This window comes from Trichechus manatus, unplaced genomic scaffold (assembly GCF_000243295.1).
Source record: "Trichechus manatus latirostris isolate Lorelei unplaced genomic scaffold, TriManLat1.0 scaffold00086, whole genome shotgun sequence".
Taxonomy (NCBI): Eukaryota; Metazoa; Chordata; class Mammalia; order Sirenia; family Trichechidae; genus Trichechus; species Trichechus manatus.
Window position 1 is genome coordinate 1,737,597 of NW_004444022.1, and position 11,398 is coordinate 1,748,994.

The 11,398-nt window shown below is 41.8% G+C and overlaps 1 protein-coding gene and 1 pseudogene across 1 annotated transcript in view; one reads left to right on the forward strand and one right to left on the reverse strand.

Annotated features, from left to right (window-relative positions):
• Positions 1–3,964, reverse strand: part of HEPH (hephaestin) — a 224,063-nt gene extending 220,099 nt beyond the window's left edge. Inside the window, exon 1 of the mRNA XM_004381519.1 lies at positions 3,820–3,964. Within this exon, the coding sequence (XP_004381576.1) occupies positions 3,820–3,964 (145 nt within the window). The remainder of the gene's footprint in view (positions 1–3,819) is intronic.
• Positions 3,965–11,046: 7,082 nt separating this feature from the next.
• On the forward strand, positions 11,047–11,144 carry LOC111821461 (uncharacterized; annotated as a pseudogene).
• Positions 11,145–11,398: the final 254 nt, after the last annotated feature.

Here is an 11,398-nt window from a genome sequence, read left to right on the forward strand (position 1 = left end):
TATGAGGCCTTTATTGTAAAAACCCATGAAAAACTTCACACACAAAAAGTAACAATCTTTGTTGGTTACCAGGGATGTGAGGGGTGGGGGGAAATACTAAATAGGCAATAGATAAGTGGTATCTTGGGTGAAGCGTAAGATAGTGCACAGTAATGGGGAAACCAGCACAACTTGTACAAGGAAAGGTCATGGAAGCTCCCTAGACACATCCAAACTCCCTGAGGGACTGAATTGCTGGGCAGAGGGCTGTGGGGACCAGGGTCTCAGGGAACATCTAGCTCAATTGGTATAACACAGTTTATAAAGACAATGTTCTACATTCTACCTTGGTGAGTAGCATCTGAGGTCTTAAAAGCCTGTGAGCAGCCATCTAAGATACTCCACTGGTTTCATCCCTTTGGGAGCAAGGGAGAATGAAGAGAACAGGATACAAGGAAAAGATTAGTGCGATGAACTAATGGACCACAGCTTCCAATTTCTCCACCGGACTGAGACCAGTACAACTAGATGGTGCCCGGCTACCACCACTGACTGCTGTGACCAGGATCACAACAGAGGGTTCTGGACAGAGCTGGAGAAGGATGTAGAACAAAATTCTAACACACACAAAAAAAGACCAGATTTACTGGCCTAAAGGAGACTGGAGAAATCCCAAAAGTATGGCCCTGAGACACCCTTTTAGCTCAGTGGTGAATCACTTCCGAGGTTCACCGTTCAGCCGGGAGGTGGACAGCCCCATAAAACCAAATGGGACTAATGAGGCACAGCAGTCCAGGGACAAGGGCTAGAAGGCAGAAGGGGACAAGAAAGCTGGTGATAGGGAACCCAAGGTTGAGTAAGGACAGTGTTGATGTGTAGTGAGGTTGTTAACCATTGTCATAGGGCAACATGTGTAGTAACTGTTTAATTAGAAACTGTTTTGATCTGTAAACCTTCATCTAAAGTGAGAATAGCAGCACAATCGGAAGAGCATAGTCGATGTCACTGAACTGTGCATGTTGAAATTTTTGAAATGGCGTATCTTTGGCTATGTATACTTTCACCAAAAAAAAAAAAAAAGTTCAGAAAGGGAGAGGGTTGACATGTGGGGTTCTTAACCAATGTCATAAAACAATATGTGTTCTACTGTTCCATGAGAAACTATTTGTTCTTTAAGCCTTCACCTGAAGTACAATTTAAAAAAACTGTTATCAAAGAAAATAATAACAAAAAAGAAATAGGAAACCAAGCTTGGTCATTTTAAAGTATATGAACCTCCCATTTATGTAATCCTCAGATCCACTGCCTCAATAAACCCCCAAATGTGTGACAGAAAATGAGCAAGATGCTATTTCAACAGGAAAATTAACTATTCTGTATGACTCCAAAATTGTTCCTGAAGCAGTTAAGCCAGTGTGGTCCTGGGCATTTTGGGGAGAGAAACAAAAACAGGTCTATAGTCTCCTTTAACTTCCCTTCACCCCCAGGCAAACTTCCTCCAACTTCTCAGCCACTGACTTTTTCTCCCTGTGGCCTAGGACTCCCCTAATCCCAGCTGAACAAAGGTTTTTGCAAAGGAAGGCAGATGAGATAGCATTTGGAAAAATAGGAAAGAAAGCTTACTTTTGCTAGGGAAAAAACTTCCATATTCATGTCAGTGGCCCAGTAATAATGAACTGCAGACCCTAGCCTGAGCCAGCCAACCTTGCTTAGTCAGTATCCTGGTTTACAAGGTGTCTTGGTTATCTAGTGCTGCTATAACAGATATACCACAAGTAGATGGCTTTAACAAAGAGAAATTTATTCTCTCACAATCTAGGGGGCTAGAAATCAGAATTCAGGGTACCAACTCCAGGGAAAGGCTCTCTCTGTTGACTCTGGAGGGAGTCTTTGTCGTCAATCCTGCCCGGTCAAGGAGCTTCTCAGCCCAGGAACCCAGGGTCCAAAGGACATGCTATTCTCCTGGCTCTTGTTTCTTGGTGGTATGAGGTCCCCCTGTCTCTCTGCTGGCTTCTCTGTTTTATATCTCAAGAGATTGGCTTAGGACCCAACCTAATCTTGTAGATTGGGTCCTGCCTCATTAGCATAACTGCCTCTAATCCCACCTTATTAACATCATAGAGGTAGGATTTACAACGCATAAGAAAAATCACATCAGATCACAAAATGGTGGACAATCACACAATACTGGAAATCATGGCCTAGCCAAATTGACACATATTTTTTTGAGGGCACTATTCAATCCATGACACAGGGCCTTTCTCAGAAATTATGTCAGGGGCTCCAATTTGGCAGGGTTTACTGTAGTGAAGAGTGTGGCGGGGAAGGTGTTGGGTTCCCTCTTTTCCAGAAACTGAAATACTAGAATGTTCGGTTCTGGGCCGGTTTTGTACAAAACCTGGGATGGTTCTTTGACCATATCCAGGTGTTTTCCAAATCCTGGTTAGGATCTCATGAGGAATTCCAAGGGGATGGGCTGCATTTCTGTTACTGCAGCTTGCTGAGAGCCCTGGTGAAACAAATGTTCAAGCACTGGGCTGCTAACCAAAAGGTTGGTGATCTGATTCAGTAAAAATTACAGCCTAGTAAACCCTATGGGGAAGTTCTACTCTGTCACATGGGGTCGCTATGAGTTCAAAATGACTGACAGGTACTCAACAACAGCTTGCTAACTCGTCTCTGCCGAGAAGGGGAAAAGAATTCTCCCTCTGTGTGGCCAGCCAAAGCTCATAGGCTGCTGCTGGCAACCCCATTTAAGGCAATAGGGCCCTCTGCAAGGGTTACTATGTATGAGAAGAGCCCTTATTCCCACAAAATGTTTCCCTTCTTGTTCTGAATCATAGTTGTCAGCCCTGCCTGTTATTCTGAGGTCACAGCTGCTTTATAATAGAGAATGATAAAACCGGTAATAAAACAAAGAACTTTCTATATGACAAACCCTGTGTTACACACTTTACATGCATTCTCTCATTTAAGCTTCAAGATTATCCTGTGAGATGGATACTTTAACTCTCCCTATTTTACCACTAAGGAAAGCCAGAGAGGGGAAGTAACTTGTTCAAGTGGGTAATTTTACGGAGCCTGTCTAGACTCTTAACCACCACAGTGTGCTGCTTAGGGGAGAAATGCGTAGTCCTTTTTAGATGGGAGAAGAGAATTCACAATTATTGAGTGTCCACTCTTCACCAGTCACTGTTAGTTTTTCTTTTTTAATATACATTAACTCTGCATTACTTACATTTCCCATCTGAGGAGATCAGATGTAGCTAGAAGACAGCCGGATTAACAAAGTTAAACAGCCTGAAAACTATTAAAAGAATAGGAAATATTAAAAAAAAAGAACTAAACTAAAAAAAAATAATAGCAAAATGGGCCCTAAAACTTCAGGTGAAACTGGAGTCTGGATTTGTTTAAAGCCAAAGTAATTCCCTGCTGGAAAGAGAGGGTAGTGAAAAAGAACTAATAAGCAATCTATGTTCCAGCCCCACTTGCTCTGGCAGTAATCAGCTATGCGTCTTTGGCCCAGACCCTTATGTTCTCTGGGCTTTAGTCTTTCCATATGTATAATGACGGCCTTAAACTAAATACAGGCCCTCTCAGCTCTGTCAATTTGCATATCTATGATTCCGTGAAGAAGGTAAATTCTAGATGTTAAGAGTGGAAGAAAAAAGAGTTTTCAAAGATGCAAAGTATAAGGAGAGAAGGAGTGGGGGATAATCTGTCGAGAAAAGGCTAAAAGTTTAATACTTCTTCAGAAAGAATTTCAATTACCCACCATGTCCAGAGATAGGAAGGGGACAAGGTATGATGGCAGTTCTACTGCCTAATAGTCTTACTTTGTGATGAGGAGATCTTGGCTAGGAACAGATGCTCTTCTCCAGGCGGGCTTAACACATTTTCCTCTCCTGGCTTTAAAGCATCTGGAGCAGTATCCAAGGAGGAAAACTTGCAGAAGACTGAGATGGTAGGGCAAAGTCTGGGTCATAAACCACTGGAGGTGATTAAGGGTGCCCAGATACTTAAGGATTGCAATCTGGACCAAGCCAAATGGAAACACCAGTGGGGAGAAGGGAGGAGCCGCCAGCGTCAGCTCCCTCAGAAATGCCTAGCTATCATAGGAAGCTGGATCTAGCATGGCATACCCTGGGGTTATCTGTCTCTTCCCCCACCCAGCACAGATATGGACCTTGGCACTAGAGAAGGAAGGTGGGGACCAAACCCATTAAGCTGGGATCCAAGTCCAAATGCTGTAAAGCATTTATGACAGGGAGGGGAAGGATTAAGACCTCTGCTCTGACTCATGAAGGACAATAAGAAAAAGGATGTATAGACTCACTTGAGTCAACACAGTGAAGGCTGCAGGAGGCCAGCTAGGCAAGGTTTCTGGGCTTGTATCCATTCAGCAATTTCACTGAGAGGGCACATCAAACACCTGAGTGCTCACCTCTCCTGCCTACCCTGGGCACATTTCTGGGGACTATTTCAAGGGCTCAACCCCCCACCTCTTGCCATGTTTTATGCTGATGCCTATAGACCAGTGGCTGGCAAACTTTTTTTTATAAAGGTCCAGTTAGTAAATATTTCAGGCTTCTCAGAAGACAGTCTCTGTCATAACTACTCAACTCTGCCACTGGAGCATGTTAAGCATGTCTAGGTTCCAATAAAACTTTCTTTACAAAACAGGTGGCAGGCCAGATTTGACCCATGGCTGTAGTTTGCCAACCCCTGCTATAGACTTGGTGATATCTGCAATATAACGTCATGATTAAGAGTGTGGAAACTGGAATCCTGGATTGAAATTCCAACTCTGCCACTTCCTGATTGTGTGACCTTGGAAAAGTCACTAAACCCAAAAAACACATTGCCGTCTAGTTGATTCTGACTCATAGAGACCTTATAGGACAGAGTAGAACTGACCCACAGGGTTTCCAAGGCTGAAACCTTTACCGAAGCAGACTGCCACATCTTTCTTCTGAAGAGCAGCTGGTGAGTTTGAACTGCTGATCTTTTGGTTAGCAGCTGAGCGCTTTAATAACTGCATCATGAGGGCCCCTTGTACAAGTCACTAAACCTCTCTAAAACTCAGTTTTCACCTATGTAAAATAGACATAATAATAGTACCTATTATGCTATTATGGCAATTGAAACAAGATTATACATATGAAGTGTTTAGCACAGTGCCTGGCACATAGTAAAAACTCAAAAATGACAGTTATTATTTTTAATATTTAATAAAGAAATAAATCCTTATTTTTCTTCCTCATTCTTAACAAAATAAATTTTATTAATTCATGATGAAATGGAACAATATTTCAAGAATCCTGGCTGAGCCCTAGTGGCACAGTGGTTAAGAGCTCGGCTACTAACCAAAAGGTTGACAGTTTGAATCCACCAGCCACTCCTTGGAAACACTACGGGGCAGTTCTACTCTGTCCTATAGGGTTGCTATGAGTCAGAATTGACTCACAAGCAATGGGTTTGGTTTGGTTTATGCTACTAAAGAGTTGTATGATCTTGGACAAGTCATTTTGCCTTTCTGGGGCTCATTTCCTTCACCTCTCACATGGAGAACATGGTCTAGATTTTTAGTTTTAAGATTATTTTAGAAGCAGAACTCTTTCCCTGACCAGAATCTTATAGTAAACACCCAATATCTATGAAAGGGAAAAGTGGAGCTATTCTAAGTAAGGCAGAGAGGCAGAAAGAAAATGGACAGGGCTGAGGGGAAGTAGAGACCTGCCCACTTAGTATGTCTGCCCTATCAGAAAATGTGGTTAATTCTGAGGCACCAGCAAAGAACCCCATTGCACTGAGAGCAGGTTAGAAAAGCACAAGACCAGAATGTCCTTAAGGGAACTTCAAGTTTTAAGTTCTGTTATTAACCCATCCTTTCATTTATTCATTTGCTCAATCTATATTTTCAGGTTACCCATCTCTGGACATCACAAGGGCGTGACCCAGGGGTGGCTACAAAGATGAGTGGATCACAAGAACCCTCATGTCTAGTGTGAGTAGAATGGGTTTGGACTCAGAAAGATCAGCGTTTGTATCCTGGATTGCTTCTTCTGAGCTGTGTGACCTTGGGCAAGTCAGTTAACTTCTCTAATCCTCTAAAAACCTCATTGGCAAAAGGGGAATATTGCATGATTGGAATATTGTGAGGATTAAATAAATTGGCATGTATGTGAACTCTTAGCACAGTGCTTAGCATGTTGATCTTGTTAGCTGCCGTCCAGTTGGTTCCGACTCATAGCGACCCCTGTGTACAACAGAACAAAACACTGCCGGGTCCTGTGCCATCCTCACAATTGTTGCTGTTTGAGCCCATTGTTCCAGCCCCTGTGTCAATCCATTTCGTCGAGGGTCTTCCTCTTTTTTGCTGACCGTTTACCAAGCATGATGTCCTTCTCCAGGGACTAGTGCCTCCTGATAACATGTCCAAAGTACATGAGATGAAGTCTTACCAGCCTCGCTTCTAAGGAGCATTCTGGCTGTACTTCTTCCAAGACAGATTCATTCTTTGCCAACACGGTAATTCAAAGGCATCAATTTTTCTTCCGTTTTCCTTATTCATTGTTCAGTTTTCACATGCATTTAAGGAGATTGAAAACACCATGGCTTGGGTCAGGCTCACTTTAGACCTCAAAGTGACATGTTTTCTTCTTAACACTTAAAGAGGTCTTTTGCTGCAGATTTGTCCAATGCAATGTGTGGTTTGATTACTTGACTGCTACTTCTATGGGCGTTGATTGTGGATCCAAGTGAAATGAAATCCTTGACAACTTCAATCTTTACTCCTGTTGTCCTGATGTTGTTTATTGGTCTGGTTGTGAGGATTTTTGTTTTCTTTATGTTGAGGCGTAATCTATATTGAAGGCTGTAGTCTTTGATCTTCCTCAGTAAGTGCTTCAAGTCCTCTTCACTTTCAGCAAGCAAGGTTGTGTCATCTGCATATTAGAGGTTGTTAATGCGTCTTGCTCCAATCCTGATGCCTTGTTCTTCTTCATATAGTCCAGTTTCTTGGATTATTTGCTCAGCATACAGATTGAATAAGTAAGGTGAAAGGATAGAACCCTGATGCACATATTTCCTGACTTTAAACCAGGCATCATCCCCATGCTCTGTTCAAATGACTGCCTCTTGGTCTATGTACAGGTTCCACATGAGCACAATCAAGTGTTCTGGAATTCTCATTATTCACAATGTTATCCATAAGTTGTTATGATCCACACAGTCGAATGCCATTGCATAGTCAATAAAACACAGGTAAACATCTTTCTGGTATTCTCTGTTTTCAGCCAAGTTGTATCTGACATCAGAGTAATATGCCTCGTTCCATGTCCTCTTCTGAATCTGGCTTGAATTTCTGGCAGTTCTTTGTCCATGTACTGCTGCAACTGTTTTTGAATTATCTTCAGCAAAATTTTACTTGAGTGTGATATTAATGACATAGTTCTATAATTTCTGCATTCTATTGGATCACTTATCTTTGGAATGGGCACAAATATAGATCTCTTTCAGTCAGATGGCCAGGTAACTGTCTTCCAAATTTCTTGGCATAGACAAGTGAGTGTTTCTAGCATTGCATCCATTTGCTGAAATGTCTCAAGTGGTATTCCGTCAATTCTTGGAGCCTTGTTTTTTGTCACTGTCTTCAGTGCAGCTTGGACTTCTTCCTTCAGTACCACCAGTTCTCGATCATAAGCTACCTACTGAAATGGTTGAACACCAACTGGTTCTTTTTGGTACAGTGACTCTGTGTATTCCTTCCATCTTCCCTTGATGTTTCCTATGTTGTTCAATATCTTGCCTATAGGATCTTTCAATATTGCAACCCGATGCCTGAATTTTTCTTTGGTTCTTTCAGTTTGAGAAATGCCAAGCTTGTTCTTCCCTTCTAGTTTTCTAACTTCAGGTCTTTGCACATTTCATTATAATACTTTGCCTTCTCCACCCGCCCTTTGAAACCTTCTGTTCAGCTCTTTTACTTCATCCTTTCTTCTATTCACTTCAACTACTCTATGTTCAAGAGCAAGTTTCAGAGTCTCTTCTGACATTCACTTTGGTCTTTTCTTTCTTTCCTGTCTTTTTAATGACCTTTTTTTTCTTCGTGTATGATGTCCTTGATGTCATCACACAACTCGCCTGGTCTTCAGTCATTAATATTCAATGTGTCAAATCTATTCATGAGACGGTATCTACATTCAAGTGGGATACACTCAAGGTCATACTTTGGCTCTTGTGGACTTGTTTTAATTTTCTTCAGCTTCAGCTTGAACTTGTATATGAGCAGTTGGTGGTCTGTTCCACAGTTGGCCCCTGGCATTGTTCTGACTGATATTGAGCTTTTCCATTGTCTCTTACCACAGATGTAGTTGATTTGATTCCTGTGTATTCCACCTGGTGAGGTCCACGTGTAGTGTCACCGTTTATGTTCTTGAAAAAAGGCATTTGCAATGAGTAAGTCGTTGGTCTTACAAAATTCTATCATGCAATCTCCTACGTTGTTTCTATCACCAAGGCGATATTTTTCAAGTACTGTTCCTTCTTTGTTTCCAACTTTTGCATTCCTAAGGCCAGTAATTATCAATGCATCTTGATTGAATGTTTGATCAATTTCTGACTTCAGAAGTTGGTAAAAATCTTCAATTTCTTCATCTTTGGCATTAGTGATTGGTGCATAAATCTGAATAATAGTGGTATTAACTGATCTTCCTTGTAGGCATATGGGTATGATCCTACCACTGTCAGTTTTGTACTTTGGGATAGTTCTTGACTTTTTTTTTTTTTTTTTGATGATGAATGCGATACCATTCTTCATTTTGTCATTCCCAGCATAGTAGACCATGTGATTGTCTGATTCAAAATGGCCCATACTCATCCATTTCAGCTCACTAATACCCAGGGTATCCTTCTTTATGTGGTCCATTTCATTTTTGACAACTTCCAATTTTCCTAGATTCATAGTTCGTACATTCCACATTCCAATTATCAATGGATGCTTGCAGCTGTTTCTTCTCATCTTGAGTCATGCCACATCATCAGATGAAGGTCTCGATAGCTTTACTCCATCCACGTCATTAAAGTCAACTCTGCTTTGCCCTATAGGGTAGCTATGAGTTGGAATCTATTCAACAATTTTTTTTTTCTATTTTGAAGAGGCAGTTCTTCCCCAGTCAGATTTTGAGTGTCTTTCAACCTGAGGGGCTCATCTTCTGACACTATATCAGACAATGTTCTGTTGCAGACACTGGCCAATTTTTAAATTTTTTTTAGAAGTATATTGCCAGATCCTTCTTCCTAATGTGTCTTCGTCTGGAAGCTCCGCTGAAATCGGTCCACCATAGGTGACACTGCAAGCCACCACAGTATGACAAACTGAAAGATGAGTGGTAGCTTAGCATGTTAGGGATCCTCAATAAATGTCATTTTCCTTCTCATCTTTCCCACAGTGAATTTTAGTGACATTATCAGGTATCTGGTGAAAATAAAAATCCGTGGGCAATGCCCAGAGTTCCCTGGCTCAGCCAGCATATCTTCTTTATCTCAGGCTCCTCTGATGAGCTTGACCTTAGCATTTCTTAAAAATGAGGCATCTGGGAAAAGGTGGAAGCGTGCAGAGAAGAAGAGGTCTTCCCCCAGAGACCACACCTCTGAATGCACAGCCCTCTCATTTCATTCTCCACCACAACTTTTAGCCAGTAGGCTCCACCGTGCTTTGAAAAGGTTGTTCTGCATTGCTGCGATGTGTGACTGTCTTGGGCTCTCTCTGAGGACACTGTCTGGTTTTTGAATTCTGGTTCTTGCATTCTACTTGCTGCTTTCTTCAGTCCTCCAAGCTACTGTGTCTCAAAATTGGCCATGCACTGGAATCCTTTGGAGGGTTTATTAAGACACCGAGTTTCTGCATCACTAAATATGGAATGAGGTCTGGAATTTACATTTCTAACAAGTTCCCAAGTGATGTAGATACTGCTGTGTTGAGGACCACACTTTGAGAACAACTGCTGTAAGGGCCTCCCGGTCTGAGGCTTTCCCCTACCTCTACACACTGTTTCTTGAGTTCCTGATCCTCCCTGTCTTCAGGCCAAAAGTATATTTCCTTCAGCCACCCCTCATTCATGTGAAGTCTCCCTGAGAACCCTCCCAACACCTATTTGCCCACTCCCTTTACCCCAGACCTTTCTCGCCTGTCTGGGTGAATGTCCCTGCTACCCCTCCTTCAGTTAACATGTCCTGACTGCCTGCCTGAGGTAGCTCTATAAATGGCATCAGTTCCTCCTCCCAACTCTCCTTTATTTTCTTTCTCATGTGGCTTCCTGATGTGGGCTCTGGGCACAGACAGGCAGATTTGAATCCTGGCTCTGTCTCTCCCTAACATGTGTGACCTTGGGAAAGTCACTTGAGGTCTCTGAGCCTCAGTTTTGTCATCTATAAAATGGAGCTGTGAAAATAAAATAGAAGAATGTCTGCAAAAGGGCTTAGTGCAGCACCTGTCACTTAATAAGTGCTCAGCCAAGGCTAGTCTCCTTTTTCTAACTTCCTCTGCTCTCCTCACACCTGCCTACCCCTCCTTCACTACTAAGGAGCACACAGCAAGTTAGAAGCATAAAACAAGAACATGAATAAAGTCTTTTATCTGTACATAAATGGACATTATAAGTGTGAGCAAAGGGGTCCATACAAAGTGAACATTTCAGAGGAGAGAGAGGGGTCATTTTCAATGAGTGGGTGTCAAGATGAGCTTCATAAATGACTAAATGACATCAACATCCTGTCCATTCCCATTTCTCAGGCCACAAACCTGAGTGTCATTTTACATTTCTGTGTTCTTCCTCCCTCTCCACACCTGAATCTTGTCAAATTTATGTCTTAAATATCTTTTGAATCCATACACTTCTCTTGATCTCCTCTGCCATCTCTTAATTGGACCACTGCAATATCCTCCTCATGGTTCTTTCTGAATCCACTCTTGCTCCCCACAATACTCTGTTCACCTAACAGCCAACATTATTCTTCTCGAAACACAAACGTGATTGTATAGCTCCATTGCTTAAAACCCTCCAGCAGTGTTTCCATTACTGACAGAAACCGGTATGATACAGAGATTAACAGGGCCCCTGAGTAAGGAAGACACTCAAATTGATGAAATGTTCCTTTTTTTGTGAATGCACATGTGGAAAGATTTCCAAGAAATATTATTGGGTAAAGAGCAAAGTGTAGGAGAGTGTACAACTTGTGATTACTTCTGTTTGTGCATATATATATATATATATGTTTTTGTTTTTGTTTTTTACATGAGATATAGGGAATTTTGCCTCTGGAAATAATCATGAAAGTATTCTTTTCATAACAGTGGTTTTCTTTGGGAAGAGTGACCTGGTTGGGGAGAGGGTTACTTTCATTTTTCATTTTGGAC